Source organism: Elephas maximus, chromosome 25 (genome assembly GCF_024166365.1).
Source record: "Elephas maximus indicus isolate mEleMax1 chromosome 25, mEleMax1 primary haplotype, whole genome shotgun sequence".
NCBI classification, from domain to species: domain Eukaryota; kingdom Metazoa; phylum Chordata; class Mammalia; order Proboscidea; family Elephantidae; genus Elephas; species Elephas maximus.
In genome coordinates this window covers 4534075-4554852 of record NC_064843.1, presented here as the reverse complement: position 1 = coordinate 4554852, position 20778 = coordinate 4534075, and the positions used below count along the sequence as shown (strand labels likewise).

General features: G+C 57.4%; 1 protein-coding gene across 1 annotated transcript; it reads right to left on the bottom strand.

Annotated features, from left to right (window-relative positions):
* Positions 1 to 5299: 5299 nt before the first annotated feature.
* EEF1A2 (eukaryotic translation elongation factor 1 alpha 2) lies at positions 5300 to 15219 on the bottom strand. The gene is made up of 8 exons (XM_049869086.1): positions 14969 to 15219; positions 13472 to 13698; positions 11719 to 11898; positions 10750 to 11046; positions 8316 to 8466; positions 7062 to 7318; positions 6182 to 6416; positions 5300 to 5454 (listed from the first exon to the last, which is right to left on the bottom strand). Exons 2-8 carry the CDS (start codon positions 13613 to 13615, stop codon positions 5327 to 5329), a joined length of 1392 nt encoding a protein of 463 aa, XP_049725043.1. The 5' UTR covers positions 13616 to 13698; positions 14969 to 15219; the 3' UTR covers positions 5300 to 5326.
* Positions 15220 to 20778: the final 5559 nt, after the last annotated feature.

The following is a 20778-nucleotide window of genomic DNA, read 5'->3' as shown; positions in this document are numbered from 1 at the left end:
CTAGGTAAATGAAGCCCAGGGGCCAGGGTCAGTGAGGACATCAGCCCATGTCCCCAACTTGGTCCTCGGCCCTGTGGCTGTGTGGCCCCCCTGCCAGGGGCTCTGTCCAGGGCTGTGGTATCCCCTCATCCCACCCACTGCCCTATCCACAGCTGCACATGGGGCTCCCCAAACTGACACCATTTCTGGGCCACCCCATCCTCCAGCCCTGCTGGGCCCTCCACTACTCTGCTCACAGCCTGCTACCAGTGGAAAAGGCCACCCAGCATGATGGTCACTCACTGGGCCACAGAGGGTCATGCCCACATCTCCCACACCCCAAGTTCTGTGCGTCCATTTCAGCAAAAGTGGAGGTCAAGACAGCTGAGGCTTTGATGTCTGCCCCATCCAAGAACTCAGCCAGGGTCCCTCCGTGTAATGGTCACAGTGGCTTTGGGGGCAGGGTTAGATGACTATTTTGCTGAAGGAGAAGCAAAGACCTCCTGCCCCACCACTTGGAGCCTTGTGCAGGGTTTTCAGAGTGGGCACCCTCGCCAGTCCAGCCTCCACTGCCGGTGTCCAGAGTGGGTCCTGGCGCCCCGGGGCCGAGGGCCACCCAGAGGCGTTACGCCTTTCGACTTCCATCTCCCTGGACAGCAAAGTCGTGATTGCTGTGTGCTGTCTCCTGTGTTTTCAACGTTCATCGGTTTCAGCTTCCAGCATGATGGATATCGACACGGACAGCCTCAGTGATGGTTAACAGTGTTGGGTTCTGAGAACCACCGACCTTAAGGCCAGCACCCACCCAGGCTCTTCGTGGTCAGAAGCCCCTCCCGCCTGAGTGTGGGGGTGCTGGAGCAGCCCAAGAACCCAGGGCAGTAGCCCCTGGGGCACAGCTGGTGGTGGGCGGAGCACTGGCGCCTGACTCCGTCGGTGGTAAAGCCCTGGGCCTGTGCATGCTGCCCTCCGGTGGGCACTAGAGGTACTGCGTGGCTCCTGCCAGATCCTGGTGTTGGCACCTTGGACTCCAGGTCAGGGCCCTCCCCTTTGGCCCCCGCATTGAGCTGAGCATGGGGGCGGTGGCGAGCAGCGAGGCCCCGACCCAAGCAGATGTCAGGCCCAGGAGCTTGGATTTTTCTGGACCTGCTTTATCACCCCACACCAAAAGTGGGGCCCTAAGCACTCCCTGCCTCCAGGGTCAGGGTGCGGACTCCCTGAAGACTCCACTGAAAGCCAAGAAATCCCTCACCCGCCCCCGTCCTCACGTCCTCTTGGTGGGGACTGCGCCCCCCATCCCAGAGATGTGACCACCTGGAAAGCAGGCAGCATGGTCAAGCATGTCCCCTAGGGTCCCCCCAGCCTAGTCCTGGGGCAGGCACCAAGCAGCGGGCTGATCTCGCCCCACCCTCATCATCTGAAGGACCAGAACCCCAGAGAAGACCAGAGTTTGTGGCCCAAACAGTGGCCTCGGCTGGGATGGCCCTCAGGGGCTGCCCAGGGCGACTTCTTTCCACCCAGCTATGAGCTGACATATCTCTTTGGTTTGACGCTAATTCTAACTGGGCCAAGCGAGTAAGGACAACTTCACAGGGCGGACAGGCTCCGAAGGGTCCCACCAGGTCCTTCCTGGCCGTGACAACAGGACAGGAGAGGCCCGGGGCAAGCGGGCGCTCATTGGAGAGGCTGGCAGGAAAGACCTGGGTCCTTGGGAGGTTTTGAATTTCAGAGAAACAAATACTTTTTTTTTTTTTTAATAACTTTTATTAAGCTTCAAGTGAACGTTTACAAATCCAATCAGTCTGTCACATATAAGTTTACATACATCTCACTCCCTACTCTCACTTGCTCGCCCCCTCTTGAGTCAGCCCTTTCAGTCTCTCCTTTCTTGACAATTTTGCCGGCTTCCCTCTCTCTCTATCCTCCCATCCCCCCTCCAGACAAGAGTTGCCAACACTATCTCAAGTGTCCACCTGATATAATTAGCTCACTCTTCATCAGCGTCTCTCTCCCACCCGCTGACCAGTCCCTTTCATTTCTGATGAGTTGTCTTCGGGGATGGTTCCTGTCCTGTGTCAACTGAAGGTCTGGGGAGCATGGCCGCCAGGATTCCTCCAGTCTCAGTCAGACCATTAAGTTTGGTCTTTTTATGAGAATTTGGGGTCTGTATCCCACTGATCTCCTGCTCCCTCAGGGGTCCTCTGCTGTGCTCCCTGTCAGGGCAGTCATCGATTGTGGCCGGGCACCAACTAGTTCTTCTGGTCTCAGGATGATGTAGGTCTCTGGTTCATGTGGCCCTTTCTGTCTCTTGGGCTCTTAGTTGTCGTGTGGCCTTGGTGTTCTTCATTTTCCTTTGCTCCAGGTGGGTTGAGACCAATTGCTGCATCTTAGATGGCCGCTTGTTAGCATTTAAGACCCCAGACGCCACATTTCAAAGTGGGATGCAGAATGATTTCATAATAGAATTATTTTGCCAATTGACTTAGAAGTCCCCGCAAACCATGTTCCCCAGACCCCCGCACTTGCTCCGCTGACCTTTGAAACATTCATTTTATCCCGGAAACTTCTTTGCTTTTGGTCCAGTCCAATTGAGCTGACCTTCCATGTATTGAGTGTTGTCTTTCCCTTCACCTAAAGCAGTTCTTATCTACTGATTAAGCAATAAAAAACTCTCTCCCACCCTCCCTCCCTCCCCCCCTCGTAACCACAAAAGTATGTGTTCTTCTCAGGTTTACTATTTCTCAAGATCTTATAATAGTGGTCTTATACAATATTTGTCCTTTTGTCTCTGACTCATTTCGCTCAGCATAATGCCTTCCAGGTTCCTCCATGTTATGAAATGTTTCAGAGATTCGTCACTGTTCTTTATCGATGCGTAGTATTCCATTGTGTGAATATACCACAATTTATTTACCCATTCATCCGTTGATGGACACCTTGGCTGCTTCCAACTTTTTGCTATTGTAAACAGAGCTGCAATAAACATGGGTGTGCATGTATCTGTTTGTATGAAGGCTCTTGTATCTCTAGGGTATATTCCTAGGAGTGGGATTTCTGGGTTGTATGGTAGTTCTATTTCTAACTGTTTAAGATAACGCCAGATAGATTTCCAAAGTGGTTGTACCATTTTACATTCCCACCAGCAGTGTATGAGAGTTCCAATCTCTCCGCAGCCTCTCCAACATTTATTATTTTGTGTTTTTTGGATTAATGCCAGCCTTGCTGGTGTGAGATGGAATCTCATCGTAGTTTTAATTTGCATTTCTCTAATGGCTAATGATCGAGAGCATTTTCTCATGTATCTGTTGGCTGCCTGAATATCTTCTTTAGTGAAATGTGTGTTCATATCCTTTGCCCACTTCTTGATTGGGTTGTTTGTCTTTTTGTGGTTGAGTTTTGACAGAATCATGTAGATTTTAGAGATCAGGCGCTGGTCGGAGATGTCATAGCTGAAAATTCTTTCCCAGTCTGTAGGTGGTCTTTTTACTCTTTTGGTGAAGTCTTTAGATGAGCATAGGTGTTTGATTAGAGAAACAAATACTTTTGTAGTGTAAATGTATCCCAGATATTGCACGGGATGGGTTTATACTAAAAACTCTCTCGTGCTAATCTGAAATGTTGATGTAATGGCTTCTGGGGTTTTCACCTGCTAAATCTGGCCCCCTGGAGGCCTTTGTGGGTCCTACATCCACCCTGCCCCTTAGGGAAGGGGGTTCCCATACACACTGATGCCTGAATCCTGGTGTCCCACACTCCCTGAGGGCAAGTCTTGAGGCCCACCCACACTCTAGGATTGGTTGGGAGGGCACCAATGCCCCACCTCGCCAGCTGGCAGCACCGCCCACTTCATGCCCACCCTCACCCAGTGTAGGGGGTGGAATGATGGCCCCCACAGATGTCAGGCCCTGAGCCCTGGAATCTGTAAATGTGAGCTTGGGTGGCAAGAGGGGCTATGTAGATCCTGCGGTGGGAGTTGTCCTGGATTACTGGGTGGGCTAAATGCAATCACAGTGTCCTGGAAAGAGGGGTAACACAGACTGGAGAGGGGAGAGCAGAGACCATAGTGATGCAGCCACAAGCCCAGGACTGCGGGCAGGCACCAGAGGCTGGAAGAGGCAGGCGGGATCCTCCCCTAGAGCTTCCAGAGCAAGGGGGACCCTGCCACACCCTGACTCCTGCCTAGCCAAACTGTTTTTTTATTTCTGGCCTCCAAAACTGTGAGAGAGTGAATTTGTACTGTTTTAGGCCAAGTTTGTGGCAATTTGCTATGGGAACTTCAGTACACTCAGTGGCACCCACAGACTCCGTGGCTGGCCCACCTGCTTGCCCTGGAGGGGGACACCACAGAGATTCAGAGTCCTGCAGGTCCGATACTACGGCAACAAAGCCCTACCCCCAGGGAGCCCCAGCAGCGGGGTCTGCTCAGCGTACTGGACGTCTGTCTGCTGCGCACCTCGCAGCACCCGGACTGCTTCCTGGGAGTAGGGCCAGTGCGCTGACCAGGGCCCCAGTGAAGACCTGAAGCCCGCAGCCCCTCTGACAGAAGTCGCTAGCTGGAGTTTCTGCACTCACCTGTGGGGCTAACTGTGGGCGGGAGCCCGGTGAGCAGGAAGTGAATCCGGCTTTGCCTCCAGCCACAGCTACGCGTGCTGGGGGGCGGAGGGGGGAGGGACAAAATTGGACTCAAGGGCAGGAAAGCCCTGAACCCAGTGAAGAAGGTGTGTGTGCAGACATCCCCTCGTGCGGGAAGGGCTCTGAGACCCCAAAACACTCGGCGCCTGCCCTCGTTCCAAGTGACGGATTCTAACTCCAAACCCCGCTCAGGCAATCCAGGCCAGCTGACCTCCGGATCCTAGCCCTGGTACTGTGCCTCCTCCGGGGGTGCTGGGGCACTCTCAGGGGCCCTGGGTGCTGCCCATGCTGCCTGCAGGCAGCACGCCTGGGTGAGAAAGGGCTTGGGAGAGCGCAGGGTCTGGACACGCGGCGCGGGGAGGGGGTATGAACCGGTTGGCGGGGTTCTGACCAGGGGTCCCCCCCGAACCCCTACCCGGCACACAGGCGCACACCGGCTCCGGGGTTGCTCAGTTTATTGGTAAAACGGACACTGAGCGCGGCGGGCGCTGGACGCGGAAGCCTGGGGGGCGGGGGGGAAGACGTTTTTCCTCTTGAAGAACTTCCACTGGACCTTGATGGCGAGCATCCAGTCGCTGACGTAGAGCCTCTTACAAGCGGAGGTGCAGACATGCGCCTGGCGGGGGAGCGGGGCGCCGGGGCCGCGCCGGGAGCCGGGCCGGGGCCGGGGGCGGGGCGCGGCGCCGCCGGGGGGGGCCGCGCCGCGGGCGCCCGCGCTTCACTTGCCCGCCTTCTGCGCCTTCTGTGCGGACTTGGTGACCTTGCCGGCCCCGCCGCTTTTTTTCTCCACGTTCTTGATGACGCCCACGGCCACCGTCTGCCGCATGTCGCGCACAGCGAAGCGGCCTACAGGGGAGAGCTGAGTGAGGCCCCGCCCGGGCCCGCCCCCACCACGGAGTGCATTGCGCAGGCGCACTTGATACACGCAGCATCCTCCCAGCCCGCTGGACCGCGCGGGTCGGGCGTCCGCCTTGCCGGGATACAGCGCGCAGGCGCACTCTGTGGCGGAGCATCTTCCCAGCCCGCCGGGCCGCGCGTGTCGCCGCCCGCCCCAATCCCTGCAGGTTCTTCTCTGCGCCTGCGTTTCAAGGCGGCGACCCAAGGGCACCTGATGCCTGTAAAGCTCTTGGCTCCTTTCTCCTTGTTAGCACCCAGGAGTCGCCCCAAGGCCTTACTGAAGGATTAAATGACACATCATAAGGCCAGGTGTACATCCTGTTAGCTGTTGTGGTGGCGGCCAGCCTCAGCAGGGCAGCCCTGCATACGGGGGCTCTCCAGTATAGGTCTGTGGGCCGGCCACTTTGGATGGGCTAGCCGGGGTTTAGCCGGTAGTCCTAATTCTGCCCTTAGACTAGTGGTGAGCCTTGAGCAAGTCACTTACCTGGAATCTGCCAAGGGGTACCATCCCACTTGCAGTCAGTGGGATGGAGCCTGTGGGTCTCTTGCTAAGCTCTAAAATCACAGAAAAGCATGCCATACTAACAGAGTTCTCTCGCACCATGGCCCTCTGTCCTCAGCCTGGGCAGCCCCCAACCCCAGGCTGCACCTGCCTGAGCCTGGACCTGCAGCTCACCGAGAGGCGGGTACTGGGAGAAGCTCTCCACACACATGGGCTTTCCCGGGACCATCTCCACAATGGCTGCGTCGCCTGACTTCAGAGACTTGGGGTTGTCCTCCAGCTTCTTGCCGGAGCGCCGGTCTATCTTTTCCTTCAGCTCCGCAAACTTGCAGGCAATGTGGGCTGTGTGGCAGTCAATGACCGGTGAGTAGCCGGCGCTGATCTGCCCAGGGTGGTTCAGGATGATGACCTGAGGGCAGAGTCACACACAGGGTCAGGTGCACCCAGACCTGGCCCACCCTACGTGGCACTGAAGGCGGGCACCAAGTGCAGCTGGGGGATCCACTCATGGAGCCCACCCCTGGTCCCAGAGAGGACCTGCCTCCCCTAGACTGAGGGCTCCTCATTGAACACCTGTCAGCCCAGACCAGGACTAAGGTAGGGGGATAGCAACATTGAACCTCAACCGTTGTATTTCAATTGTATCTCAATACAGCTATGTTTTCTAATTTGTCCTAGGAAGAGGCCATAAAGAGAGTGCAATGAAAAATGCAGAGAATAAAACTGCTACAGTTGTGTCTCAGGCAGAAATCAGGAAAAGCATTTCTCAGGAAAAGGCTGGCCCTCAAAAGCTGGAGGTCCCAGCTCTTGTGACAAATGGACCCAGGGCTGCACACAGGGGCTGGAGCGGCAAGGCCTGGGACTGGCACTGCTTTGCACTTCCTGCTGAGGACCTGGTGCCCCGACTGAGCCCCTGATCTGTGAGATGGGGTCTGCCTTCTCCCAGGACCAGAAGTGGGCAGAAGTGCTTGACCAGCCCCTTGGCAGCCCCTCTCCCCACAGCCCTGTTCCTGCTACGGACAGGAGCCACTCGCCAGCCCTCAGCCCTGCCAACCTGGGAGGTGAACTGGGCAGCCTCCTGTGGTGGGTCCGACTTGCTGTCCCCGCACACATTTCCCCGGCGGATGTCCTTGACAGACACGTTTTTCACGTTGAAGCCGACGTTGTCGCCAGGCAAGGCCTCGCTCAGCGCCTCATGGTGCATCTCCACTGACTTCACCTCCGTGGTGATATTCACGGGCGCGAAGGTCACCACCATGCCAGGGCGCAGGATGCCTGTCTCCACACGGCCCACGGGCACCGTGCCGATGCCTGGGCCAGAGGGGGTTGTGAGGGCCAGCAGGGGCCAGGTGCGGGGCAGGATATTTCAGGGGGATGGACAAAGCTTGAGGCTCGGCCTCCCTGGTAAGGCTGGAGGACACGGCTATGTGGAGGGATAGGGGAGGCCGCGGACAATCTGGGGGAGGTTCAGACAAGAGCGGAGCCCCCCAACCCTGCACAGCCAGTAATAAAGGACAGCAGGAGAGCATCCCCAGGACCTCAAGGCCAAGAGATGAGCAAGGAGATGGGACTGTCTGGGCCAGGGACCCCAGGCCTGCACCCAGTGGCTATGGTCCCTGTGGAGGGAGCACTATGGGGGCCCCTCTTTGCACTGAGGACCTGCCTCATGGCCAAGGCAGCAGCAGCAGGGCAAGATGGGGGCCTAATCCACCTGCAAGCATCTGGGACTGTCCTGTGTGGGGCCCAGGGCCCTAAAGTTGCCCATTTCCAGAGCTGTCACAAGACAGTGTTTGTGCCATAGACTTCTTGGGGGGTCTGAAGTCTTGCCCCTCGGACAGTGACGGAGACCAACAGTGGTGTGTTCTCGGTGCTGGGGTGAGGGTGACATCCCACCTTGCACGAGGCCCCATGGGAACCCTCCCTGCAGATCTTACATTGGTTTGAGGTTCCCATTTCCCACTGTGAGCAGCATTCCTCATTCCTGGACTGTCTGTCTCCCTATAGACTGGCAGCCCCCAGAGAAGGAGCATGTGTGAGTCACCCCTGCACCCCCAGCCCTGGGCAGAGGGCTCAGCACAGACTTGGAGAGAGGGAGACCTTGGTGAAGGGCAGACAGACGGATAGATGGGGGAGGTGTAAACAGGCCCCGGAAAGTGTGCAGCATGGGAGGGGAGGTGGAAATAGCACGGTCTCCTTGACCAGGGCCTGGGTCTCAGGAGAGCGGGCCAGGGCACAGAGCTAGCTGGGGGAGGGGCAGTGAGGGTAGGACTGCCAGGGCAGAGGCCGGGCACTCACACCCCTCACTCACCGCCAATTTTGTACACATCCTGCAGTGGCAGGCGCAGGGGCTTGTCGGTGGGGCGTGTGGGGGGCAGGATGGTGTCCAGGGCCTCCAGCAGGGACACGCCACTGGCGTTGCCTTCCTTGCGCTCCACTTTCCAGCCTTTGAACCACGGCATCTGCAGGAGGAAGAGGCCCCAATTGGAGAGCCTGTAATGGATGGAATTGTGTCCCCAAAATATGTTGTAAATCCTAACTTCTATGCCTATGGTTATAATCCTATTTTGGGAATAGATTGTCTTTGTTATGTTAATTAGTATAAAACCAACCCCATTGCAGTTGAGTCGTTTCTGACTTATAGTGATCCTATAGGACAGAGTAGAACTGCCCCATAGGGTTTCCAAGGAGCACCTGGTGAATTCAAACTACCAACCTTTTGGTTAGCAGCCATAGCTCTTAACCACTGCACCACCAGGGATTCCTAATTAGTATAGGGTGTATCTTAAATAAATCTCTTCTGCAATACCAAAGAGATTAAACAAACAAGCAAAAGTAATAGAGATGGGGGAAGAGAGATCCCAAGCCATATGAAGATTGCTCAGGAACAGAAGCCCAAAAGAGACAAGGATCTTCTTTTAGAGCCCACAGAGAGAAAAAGCCTTCCCCTAGAGCTGGCGCCCTGAATTTGGGCTTCTAGCCTCCTAAACTGTGAGAATACAAATCTGTGTTTGTCAGAGCCACCCACTTGTGGTATTTCTGTTATAGCAGCACTACGTAACTAAAACAAGCCCCCAGGCACTCATCCACCCCTCCACAGGCCCATCAAGGTGCTAACCTCAGTGAGGAGCCCCCAGCCCTCGGGCCCCAGCATCTCCAGGAATTGGAGGTATCTGACCTGGGGAGAAGGCCCTGGATGGGGAGGGGCCACAGGTCCCTCCTATCAACAAATTGCTTGACTGACGCACAAGGGTCTTCCCTGTCACCTGTTCTCTGGTCCTAGTTCCCCAACCCCCCACCCCAATCTCACATTCACAGCAGCACTGAGACCCCTAACATTGTCCTACGAAAGGGGGGCTCACGAGGGGACAGACCCAGCCCAGACTGGGGCTCCATGGGGGAGGACAGCCTTGACAGATTGCCCCCACCCCAGCCCTTCTCTTGTAGCCCCCCTGGGCAGGCAAGCCACAGAGCAGGAGGGGCCAGAGGGTGGCCACGGCTGGGCTAGAGGCAGACTAGGCCCAGCCCCTGACGCCTGAAGCTCATGCCCAACTGCCATGCTGAGTCTACAAGCTCAGCTGACCCCTCACTGCCCAGGGTTTCCCGCCAGCAAATCCAGGCACATTCTCACTCCAAGACCCACCCAGCCCACCTGGCCCAGACTGGGAGAAGGGGCAACGAGCAGCACTGAGCCCAGGGCTACTCCCAGGAATGGGGGTCCTTCTGCCCTGGTCTTCACAGCCTATTCCTAGACTCCCAGGGTACCCCAAGTCAAGCAGGGGCTCCTGTGAGCATCGGTGGGGGGCACCATCCAGTAGGTGGGGAGGTCCCCTGCGGGGCCTAAGAGCCTCAGGGGAGGGTGACAGAGGATGGAGTCGCACTGTCAGATCCCAGGAGAGAAGCCTGGCCACAAGTAAACAAAACTGGTCCATCAGAGGGGAGCTGCCCCACTCCTCCTCCTGCCTCAGCTCCTCCCTGAGATGGCAGGATGCAGGGTCTCAGGGCCTGACTTAGTCCCCCTGATTCTCTCCAGGGGCCCACGCCCCAGCTTCCAGACACACACCGCCTCCCTCAGCCAGGGCAGCTGCAGCACTGACCAGGCCGAGTGGCCGCCCTCCCAGGCCAGGGGTGCCTTTGGCCTAATAGAGCCCTATGCATGAAGTGTCAGTCTCCGAAAAGTGCAGAACAGACCAGAGCTCCCCCACCATCTCTGCCACATCAGAATCTGGGGCATGGGTGGCCGGAGCCATGAGTTCCCCAATTCACCAGCTGGGAGCTAAGAGCCTGGAGCTGAGGAAGTCTCAGATCCCCTGGCCAGCCCAGGACCCCGGAACATCACCACATCCTGGAGCCAGGCCCACTCCCCCAGAGAGGCAGACCCCCATGGCCCCTGCCTGCTGCCCTGCCTGAAGTGTCCAGCTCTGTGACAGTGGACAGGGGGATGTGGAAAGTGACCCCCATGGTGGGCAAGTCCTGGAGAAGAAGCTGCCCCTGCAGGCATCAAGCTGGGGGAGTGGTCCTGGCTAGAGAAGGGGTCTCAGAGGCCCTGCCCACCCCGAAGGAAGGCTGGACAGGAGCAGTGAAGCCCCCAGTCCGGAGGAGGCTCTGACCCCCGTAGGGGCTGGTTTCCACCCTCATACAGGGAAAGGAAAGCCTGGCTGGATCAGGGGAGTCTCAGACCAGGGGACCCTGACCCCCATTTGGCTCGGCTGTCCCCACCCATTCCCACCCTGCTGGGCACTCACGTTGGGCGAGGGCTCCAGCATGTTGTCACCGTGCCAGCCGGAGATGGGCACAAAGGGCACAGTGGCTGGGTTGTAGCCGATCTTCTTGATGTAGGCGCTGACCTCCTTGACGATCTCGTCATAACGTTTCTCACTGTAGGGTGGCTCCGTGGAGTCCATCTTGTTGATACCCACGATGAGCTGCTTCACACCCAGTGTGTAGGCCAGCAGAGCATGCTCCCGTGTCTGCCCGTTCTTGGAGATGCCGGCCTCGAACTCTCCCACGCCCGCAGCCACGATCAGCACTGCACAGTCAGCCTGCCGCAGGTTGGGCAGGTGAGCCGCTGCCCAGGGGAGGGACCAGGGAACTCCAACCCAGGGACAGCTACAGAGGCTCGGCCCCCAACTGACCCAGCCCTGCCCCAGCTCTGCCGCCAGTGGGCTGTGTGGCTCTTGACAGGTCACTCAGCCTCTCCAGCCCTGTCCCCTCCTCACCTGCCAGCTACAAGTGTCCCAGGGATATCGTGAGGACAAAAGATGGTTTTAGTTGTACAAGCACTTTGGAGATCCCAACACCCCAAGGAAACGCAGGTGACTGTTGCTGGTTCTCATCCTGCCTCCTACATGGGTCAGGTCTGGGTGCCTGTGTCCATCTGTCTGTGAGGTGCCTGTGTCTGTCTGCCTGCATGGGTGCCCCCATCTCTATGTCCATCTGTCTGTGAAGGGGCTATCCATCTCTGTCCACCCTGTACCTATGCCCTGATGGCAGCTGGCTTCCAGGTCTGTTTGTCCTTCTGTCTATCCATGCCTGGCTGAGACACTACAGCACTTCATCAGTTCTTTGGGGGCTCGGTGCCGGGTGGGCTGGAGCAGCTGACTGCTCAGTGCTCAGTGGTGTGGAGGAGACCTAGCTGTCCCCAGAGGACTCCAGGACCCCCCAGGGGGCTGTGGTGGCTCTGCCCTTGCTGCCCCACACGGCCCCCTGCCCACCTGGGATGTGCCGGTGATCATGTTCTTGATGAAGTCGCGGTGGCCCGGGGCGTCAATGATGGTGATGTAGTACTTGGTGGTCTCGAACTTCCACAGGGAGATGTCAATGGTGATGCCACGCTCACGCTCTGCCTTCAGCTTGTCCAGCACCCAGGCATACTTGAAGGAACCTTTCCCCATCTGGAGGGAGCAGGGCAGGGGCATTCAGAGGCCCAGCCGGGTGGTCCAGGCCTGCAGTCACTTCCCATCCACCTCAGCTGCCCCCACCTGGCCATGGGAGCCATTCTGGGGCTCTGGAAGCAGCTTATGTAGCAGAGGCTCCCTCCATGAAAACAGGCTCCAGTCTCACCCTGCCACCTGCTTGGACCCCATGACACCAGCTCCCCAGAACAAGAAAGCCAGCTTAGGGACCCCCCAAGGGATGTCCCCGCCCGGCGTCCACAGACATGACTTAACCCAGGTTCGCCATCCCTGCCCATGCTGTGTCCAGCAGGCCGCACCGTTTCCCACACCCACCAGTAGGTGGCGGGAGGGCCTGGAACCTGTCTTAAGAGGAGCTGCCAGCTGGGATTAACCCCTTCCCCTGGCTGCTGGGAACCCCACCCATGAAGTCCACAATGCCACAGGGTGTCTCAGGCTGTTGGATAACCACTCTGTGTCATTGAAAAATAAAAAAGAAAGAACTGGGTCACACCAAAGGGACCAGCTTTCCAGCTCTTTCTACAGCCGGCAAGGGCCCCCAAATAGCTCTGAGGCTCTCCCCACCCCACCCTGCCCACACAGGTGACTCAGAAGGTCTCCCCAGACACAAGGCCAGGCCTGCCCTCTGCTCTACAAACACCTGGGCCTGGGGTCTGCGGAGCAAGACTCCCCATCACCTGGGGCTGGGGCTTCAGGGAGGGCAGCTTCACCAAGCTCCCTGCCAGCCTTCATGCGGACAGGCCTCTACCCCTAGGGAGGCTACCCAGCCTAAAGGGGGGTGCCAGACGATCCCTGGGCCAGTGCGCCAGAATAGATGCCCTCCAAACACCCTCTGCTGCTCCCCATGCAGCCACAGGAAGGAGTGACGCAGCTGTTTGGGCCTCCCACAGAGGCATGTAGGTCAGAGCACCGCACCTGGGCAAGGGCTCAGCCCAGACCAGCAACACCCTGGGCCCCTCTATCACCCGGTGAGAGCCTTCAGAGGCTTTCTCACATGTGAGCTTCTCCCAAGCTCAGGGCGGGGGGCAGCCCCCAAAAGTGGTGAACCCTCCACTACACAGCCACTTCCCACCCACAGGTCTCAGCCACTCTGTGAGAGGGACCACCAGCTAATGGCCCCTCATCCTCTCCAGGGCAGCCAAAACCTCCCGAGCGCACCCCCCACCAGTCCTGCCCAAGAAAATGGAGCTGGTGGCTCGCTGCCCATCAATCAGCTATTAATAGCAGCCAGAGAGCCCTTGTGCCCTGTCAAGTGAGGGCAGCCCCACCTCCAGCCCCGTTTGTCCCTGTGGGTGCAGGAGCCCAAGGCTCCGCCAGCCCCATGAGCAGAGCATTCTGAGCCCTGCTGCCCACGCCATGGAAGGCAGACGCGTGGCCCAGGCCACATCCCCCATCATGGAGCAAACCCAGGCACATGCTCAGATCCCCCCACCTCCAGCTTCTGGGACAAGGTTCCCTCAAGCCTCACACCCTCTAGGCCTGGAGGAGGTAGCCTGAGCCAGACAGATGGGTCAGGGGTGAAGGTGGGAGAGACGGAACCCCCTCTGCTCACCTCGGCTGCCTCCTTCTCAAACTTCTCAATGGTCCTCTTGTCAATGCCCCCGCATTTGTAGATGAGGTGGCCAGTTGTGGTGGACTTGCCTGAGTCCACGTGGCCGATGACCACAATGTTGATGTGGGTCTTCTCCTTCCCCATTCTGCCCAGGTGTGGGGGAGTCAGCACAACCTGGGGCGCTCTGACTTGGGGTGAGGGGGCTGCCGAGCAGTGCTTCTATGGGGCTGGAGTGGGGGGACAGGGAGCCTCAGGTTAAAGCCCAGAAAAGACACCGCCCTGGTGCATGTGGTGGCACAGTCCCTGCCCACATCCCGTGCCCCAGTTAGACCCTGCCTGGCTGGCCACGTGGGCCATATACCCCCCACCCCTCCCTTTGACCCCGTGGCTGTAAGGCTGGAAGTGTCTGGGCATCGCTGCCCAAAGACACCAGCCCCGTGACAAAGGAGGCTCGCTCCCATGTGGAGAGAAAGGCCAGGCTGGGTGAGCCCCATGCTCGACCAGCGTCACCGGGGAGCCTGGTTGATGAGTCACCAGAGGCCCTGTCCCCACTGCCCCCCCGCCCCATGAAGATGATCAGCGCTCCTCACTCCCTTCCCCAAGCAAGGATAGCGCCATCTTCCATCCAGCCCATCCGCTGGCACCCAGGGATGAGGGGGTGAGGCAGGCTTTGGGGGGGGCTTGGACAGGAACCCTGCTGTGTCAGGGTTAGGGGCTCAGAACAGCCCCGCCTTCCTTTGAATCTGGGTGGGGGGCAGGCAGCAGGAATGGGGGTATCCATTCTGGCCAGAGGAGTATCTGGCTCCAGCAGCCAAACGCAGCAGGTGCCGATGCCAATGCCACCAGCCGGTGGGCACGGGGGAGGGTTAAGCCTGCCCCCCACCCTGGTCAGGGGCCTTGATCAGCCCTGCACCTTCCTGGCTGCCCCCCACCCCCACCCCATCTGAGGTCAGTGGAGAAGCAGCCGCCAAGGAGAGGGCAGGCGCCTGGGGGAGGGGAAGAGGCACACATGGCTAGCACCCTGGGGCGTGGATAGCTAGGTGGACACCGCCGGGGCCCACAGGGGTGGGCGCAGAGTGGCCGGGTTCCCGGCTGGCCGCCTTCTCCTCCCCAGCTACGTCTCCCGGACACCTCCAGCACCCACCCCTGCCATCCCCCAGCACTGACGACCCTGGCCCCAGCAACGCAGGGGCGGTCCCTTCCAAGGTCATGGCTGCAGGGTGGCGGCCTCCGCCCAGGAGACCAGCCCCTGTCATAGTCCGCCGCCGAGTAAACAAGCGATCGTGGTCCCCCCAGACCCGCTGCCCGCGGGGATCTGAGCGCGGTGCCCGGTTGGGGTGCTTGGGATGGGCAGCGGATGTCTGCAAGTCAAGCAGCGCAGCCCTGCGAGGCTCCCCGGCCCAGCCCCTGCCTGCCCCCAGGACCCGTCCCCGGGGAGAAGACCCTCTACAGGAAGCCGGAGCGCGGATGGGGGCCCTCGAGGCCGATCGTCCTTACCCGGAGCCGCGGTCTCAGCCAGAGGGACTGGCGACGTTGGCGCCGGCGGTTTTATCTCTCCGGGAGGGGGTCCACCTATTGACGGTGCGGCGCAGTGCACTGCGCCCCTGCAGTACGGCACTGCGGTACGCTGGGCGGGGCGCAGGCGCGGGGTGCAGATGCGGGCGGCGGGCCCACGGACGAGCGCGGGAGGGAGGTTGCGGGGAGAGCAAGCCACAAAGGCGCGGAGAGCCAGACGCACCGAGGGTGCGCGGAGGGAGCGCGGCGGGAGAGGAAACGGGTCGGAGGCGGGGCGGAGAGCTGGGGCAGGCCATGGAGAGAAACACAGAGGAGACTGAGAGAAACGCAGCCAGGGCTGGGAGGCGGGCCCAGATCAAAGACAATGAAGACAAAGCAGAAAAGACGAGACAAAGAATAAAAAACAGGTCCCCAGGGCTGAGAGTAAAATCCACAGGGACAGGAGCTGGCTTGTGGGAAGGTCAAGTGGGACCCATTCCTCCAGGGTCTGAGGGACCCTCGGAGCCAAAGAGCAACCAGTGCCTGGGACCCAAGGGGGCTGAGGCCAGGGTCTGGGCCACTGCCCTGACCCCACGAACCCCCTGCCAGCCCTGGCCCTGCACAGAGTCCATGCCCATGAACAAATGAAGCTACCTTCAGGCACTCTCTGGTGGGACCTTTCCCTCTTGCCTGGCCCACCTAGTCCCCATGGTGTGGCCCAAGAATGGGGCCTCTGAATACCTCTGTGGGCCAAGTGGACTGAGGCTGGGACAGCAAATCTGTTCCCATGAGGCCCCTGGAAACAACCATTGTTTCCTGGGTCCCTTGGTTCGGGGATGCTCAGGTGCACAGCCAGCGCTTAACACCCATCCCAAGAATGCGCTGGCATCTGCGAAGGGCATGTGCACTCGTGGGTGCACAGGTTCCTGGGAAACAGCATCAGCCGATTTGATAAATCAGGTCCCAAACCGAGTTGAGGGCCATGACTCAGCCTCCGTTACTGGCCCAGCCTCTTGCTCCTCAAGGCCGAGGCTCCACCCTGACTCAGTGCATATAGGCCCCCCAGCTGCTGAAGCCAGAGGCAGGAGGTGCCTGGGGAAAGTTCCAGTGAGGGTCCTGACCCAGCACAAGCTCCCAGCTGGCCCAAAACGCTGGCTTGCTGACCTAGAGGCAGGAGTTGGGAGGCCCTAAGAGTGCCCTCAGCACAGCAGATCACCCCTAATCACAGGGGTGGCAGAGTTCCAGGGAAATCACAGCTGTCACTTCAAAGTTCAAAGTGAAGGGCTCGCTGCCTGGCCTAGCTGCTCAGAGGAGTGTCCACCTCATGCAAAGAACCTAAAGGGTCTGAGATGGCCCCCCGAGCCCAGAGCTGAGTGCGGGAGGAGTCGGGAGAGGAGGCACCCTGCCCTGCTGAGGGGCACAGTCTGCTTCCCACAGGCTTCGATGGCAACTAAACAGAGCCCATGGAGCAGCCTCAGCCAGTGGAGGTGAGGGCCTGGGGGCCAGGAACACCGACTTGTGGGAATAAGGGGTTCATGAAAGGAGGGAACGTGGTGGGCACTCAGGAGTCAGAACACCACCTCTCACAGCCAGCTGTGAATCCTCCAGCCAGTGCCCTCTCTGGCTGTGGACCCAGCACCCTTTGCCGCCCTCCGGGTCCTACTTGGTTAAGCAGGGAGAGTGAAGCACCTACTCCTCCAGGTCCTTGTGTCCAGCACCTGGTGAGGTCCAATGTAGCCAGTCCTCCACCTTCCCCCAGACCCAACCCGGGGCCTGTGACCCCACTCCCTGGAGGATCATCTGTGGGTGGCAGTCCCAGGAGGCCCATCCTGCCCAGCCTGCAGCAGGCCGGCCTTTGGTGGGGGGACAGTCCATGGTTGGGGAGTTCCCCACTTGTCCCCCAACTTGGTCAGCTTTGAGCCTCCCTGCCATGACCTTGACACTGTCTGTGATGGCTGGCACTCGGGAAGGAATGTTGCCAAGATCATCATCTTTGTTGACTGAGACTGGTCCCATGTGGTGTGGGACTGTCTCTCCTGCCCCCTGGAGTCCATCTGCCTGAATATCCTCAGCATGACCCTCAGCCCATGATGGCGGCTGGATGCCCAGGACCTGGCAGTGAAGGCCATTTCTCTGGCCATTGTCCTGCACAGCCGGGCAGACGCTGCCCCTCAGTATGCCCCTACCCCATGCTCTCATTGGCTCTGCTTGGCCCTGCCTTGAAATTCTTGGCCCATTCCAGGGCTGGAAGGACCCCCAGCAATACCCTAAACCCACCCAAGAAAAGAATCGTGACAAAAGGCTTGCGCCTTGGCAGCCCCTGTGTGTCTGGGGATTCTTACGGGAAGGGGCCTGCCTGGCGCCGTCTGGCCCTGTCCTATGCTCGTCCAGGAGATGCTAGCGGGGGTGGCCCCGTTCTGCTCCTGTGGGGCCTCGGCAGACCCAGGGTCTCTGTTGTACGGCCGTCCACCCTTCACCCCACCAGCACCCATTAACCCGGGACAGGACTTAGGAGGGAGGAGGTAGATGGCGTCTGCTCAGTGGAGGTGTTGGAGGAGGGCAGGTGCTCAGCTGGGGCCTAGTGGCCCTGGTGGGTTCCTGGCAAAGGTCTGGAGGGGGTGTGTGAAGAAAGGTGATCACTTGGACTTAGTAGGGTCTTTATGGGGAAGCCAAGGCACCAGCCCACCACCCCTCCCACAGGAAACCCTGTGGTGGGCCCTCTGGCACCCCTGGGGACAGTCTTGTGGGCACAGTGGAGTGTGGGCTGGCCAGCCCTGGGGCTCGACCTTTAGCTCCTCCCATCCCAGCTTCTCTCCAACCCTTCAAGGACAGCTCAGAGACCCCTCAGCACAAAGGAGAAGGAACAGCTATGGCAAGAGCTTCTAAAAACTGGAGTGGGGGTATCCAAGCTTGAGCAGGAATCCCTGTCCTGGGGAGGAGGGAAAGAGCATGGGCTGTCTCTCAGGGGGCCCTGAGTGCCAAGACAAAAACAGGGCGGTCTGGCCACAGGGGCAGAGGGGCATAGAGCTGCTTGGTCATGGGGTAGACAGGGTAATGGAGCCCTCTGGTCACAGGGGCAGACAGTCATAGAGCCATCTGGACAGAGGGGCAGACAGGGTCATAGAGTCGTCTGGCCAGAGGGGAAGACAGGATCATAGAGATGTCTGGTCACAAGGGCAGACAGGGTCATGGAGCCGTCTGGTCACAGGGGCAGACAGGCAGTGGCATCACTAGGGTTGATGTCACCCAGTGCGGTAACTCATTGGCACCCCCCCATGGACCTCCTCCCGTACCAGATCTTGCAGAACCCTTACTAATGTTTTTTGTACTATTGCTGTTTGTAAATCGTAATTCCATGTATCAGTTAATGTAATGGTAATAGTGACAGGAACAACTAGCAAAATTAAAATTCATCTTTAAATTACGATGTCACACGCACAGCATAAACGCATTTACATTACATAGTTTCATGTGGTTAAAGTGGAAATTCGGTAAGAAAACAGAATTTGAAGTAAAAATGTTTAAGAATTACATGAAAATTATGTTCATTTTAACATTAAACTTTACTATCATGTTCGATGATTCATGGATTAGGTTTGCATAATTGATAATGGCCCAGATAGTGTAGAAGTTGTAGACAATGCAGATGGGAACATACTCATGATTGAAATAATGCCGTAGAAATAATCAGGAACCAACACACAAGCATTTCAGCACCCAGCAAACATCTCGACTAAATCAGAACTCTCCTTTCCTGGCCTTCAAAGCTGCAAACGTGTGAATGACTTCATCGAAATCAATGCCTTTCGCCAACTCACTTTGTAATGTGTCATTTAGTTTTTTAAACCCTGAAAATTCCATTAAAGTCAGATATGTATTTGCAAGACAGTAAGGTTTTTAAAGAAAGTTTTAAAAGGACTAAAAAAAATTTTTAAATGAACTTAATATTTCTAATATTTCTAAACATCTATCAAGAAACACAGCATTTCCCCAGCATGGCATTTAGGCCCTAACAAGAGAGTCAGCCTGTCCTCTGAAGCTTTGAAGCCAGGCATTGACTCCTCCTCTGTGGCTGTGAGAGTCCTAGACGGCACCTTCTTCCAATACAAGGCGTTTTGTCTACATCGAAAATCCGTTGTTTACTGTAGCCGCCGTGGTCAATTAGCCGGATCTTCTGGAGGACTTGCTGCTTCCCTTGCACTCTCAGGTTACAGAGGCGACTTCTTTTGTGTTTTCAACTTCTTTCATGTTTAAATTTCATGTTCTCAACTGTCATTTTCTCTACGTAGTTATCAAAGTTATATAATCAGTAACTGTTATACATGTAAGTTTGTTATCAGTTTTAATCATAGATAAGCATAGTTGTAAATTGCTAAGGTATACGATTTCTTAGGCTATATGATTACTAACAATCAAGTTGTTTTATAAAATCTGCTTTGAATTACAATATTAGTGCAACATTATCAGTAACTGAGCCAAAGCCTTTTTTATTTTTCTCCTTCTCTTCCCTTAATTACACTACTTCATTCTCAAAAAAATTACTGATATAGGTTCACAAACACTAATTACCACAATAAAGTAGCTAAAACACCAGAAAATTGGACAAAATCAGCCACCGTATAAACACGGGCAGCAAGAAGAACAACAGCACAGGCGTGTGGCATGTGCAGACGGCACCGTGGGATCTGAAGCGTCGCTGTCGTTGGATAACTCTGACAGCCCTGCCAGAGGGCATCAGAAGGTTCAAAAAGCAAGTTAGTGTAGAGTTTTAGACTTGTAGGTATATTGATACATATAAACTGGGCTTACAAAAAATGTTTTTGTTGTTATAACTAACTACAGAGATTTTTTATAAAAAAACAATAAATCTCTGCTGAAACTGCACAAAAATTTTATAGACAGTCGTTTTGGTGTCGCCCCTTCTGACAGTGTCACCCAGTGAGGTCCACGGCCTCCACAGCCCCCTAGTAACGCCACTGCAGACAGGGTCATAGTGAAAATGGGCTCAAGGGGTCTGACAGGGCAGCTGTGCCTAGGTGAGAACAAGGTCGGGGCTTTCTTATGGGCCCTGGTCTCATCTCATCAAACGTGTCTCTGCTTCTGGGAGCCACCTCCTCTACACATTGTATTCATCCTGTGACTGCAGAGTCCAGCAGAAGGCCAGGCAGATGACAGGGTCCCCAGAGGTGAGTGGGAGCAAGGGCCTCACTCTCTCAACAACCCATCTAGACTGGGAGACCCAGCACCCACCCTGTCTGCAGGGGAGCTGGAAGCCCTGCAGGCAGGTGTGAGGAGGGTAGGGGACCAGGGCAGTGGCCAGGGCCAGCCAGGCCTCCCTGGGTCTCAGGGCTCTCAAGGAGGGTCTCTCGGGGAAGGGCGCCAGAACCCATTGAAACCCCTATGTCTGCATGTAGGAGCCCTGGGGGCTGGGCCAGGGTGGGGCTGGGGAGGCAGCTGCAGGCAGGAGGGGAGCAGGGTGGGGCACTCAGATGACCAGCACCTCTGATCACTGCTGATGCCACCAAACAGGAGCCAGGAATTAAAAATAAACCCTGGCAGCAGCAAACCCCTCACCCGCCTGGGCTCAATATTTAATGCCTTCTTGTCCGAAGGTTAGGCGGAGTTCTGAACACTGCTCACTGTGGACACTGTGATTGGCCAAGGCTGGGGTGGGCCAGCTGGAAGGGGTCAAGGTAGGGGACTTGGGAACCCTGCCCCAACTCCCCTGATGTACCCCCTCCCACCCAGTGCCTTGGGTGTTCCATCTGGGCCCCTCCTCCTGTGGCTGCTGCCAGCACAGCTGTCTGGAGCCA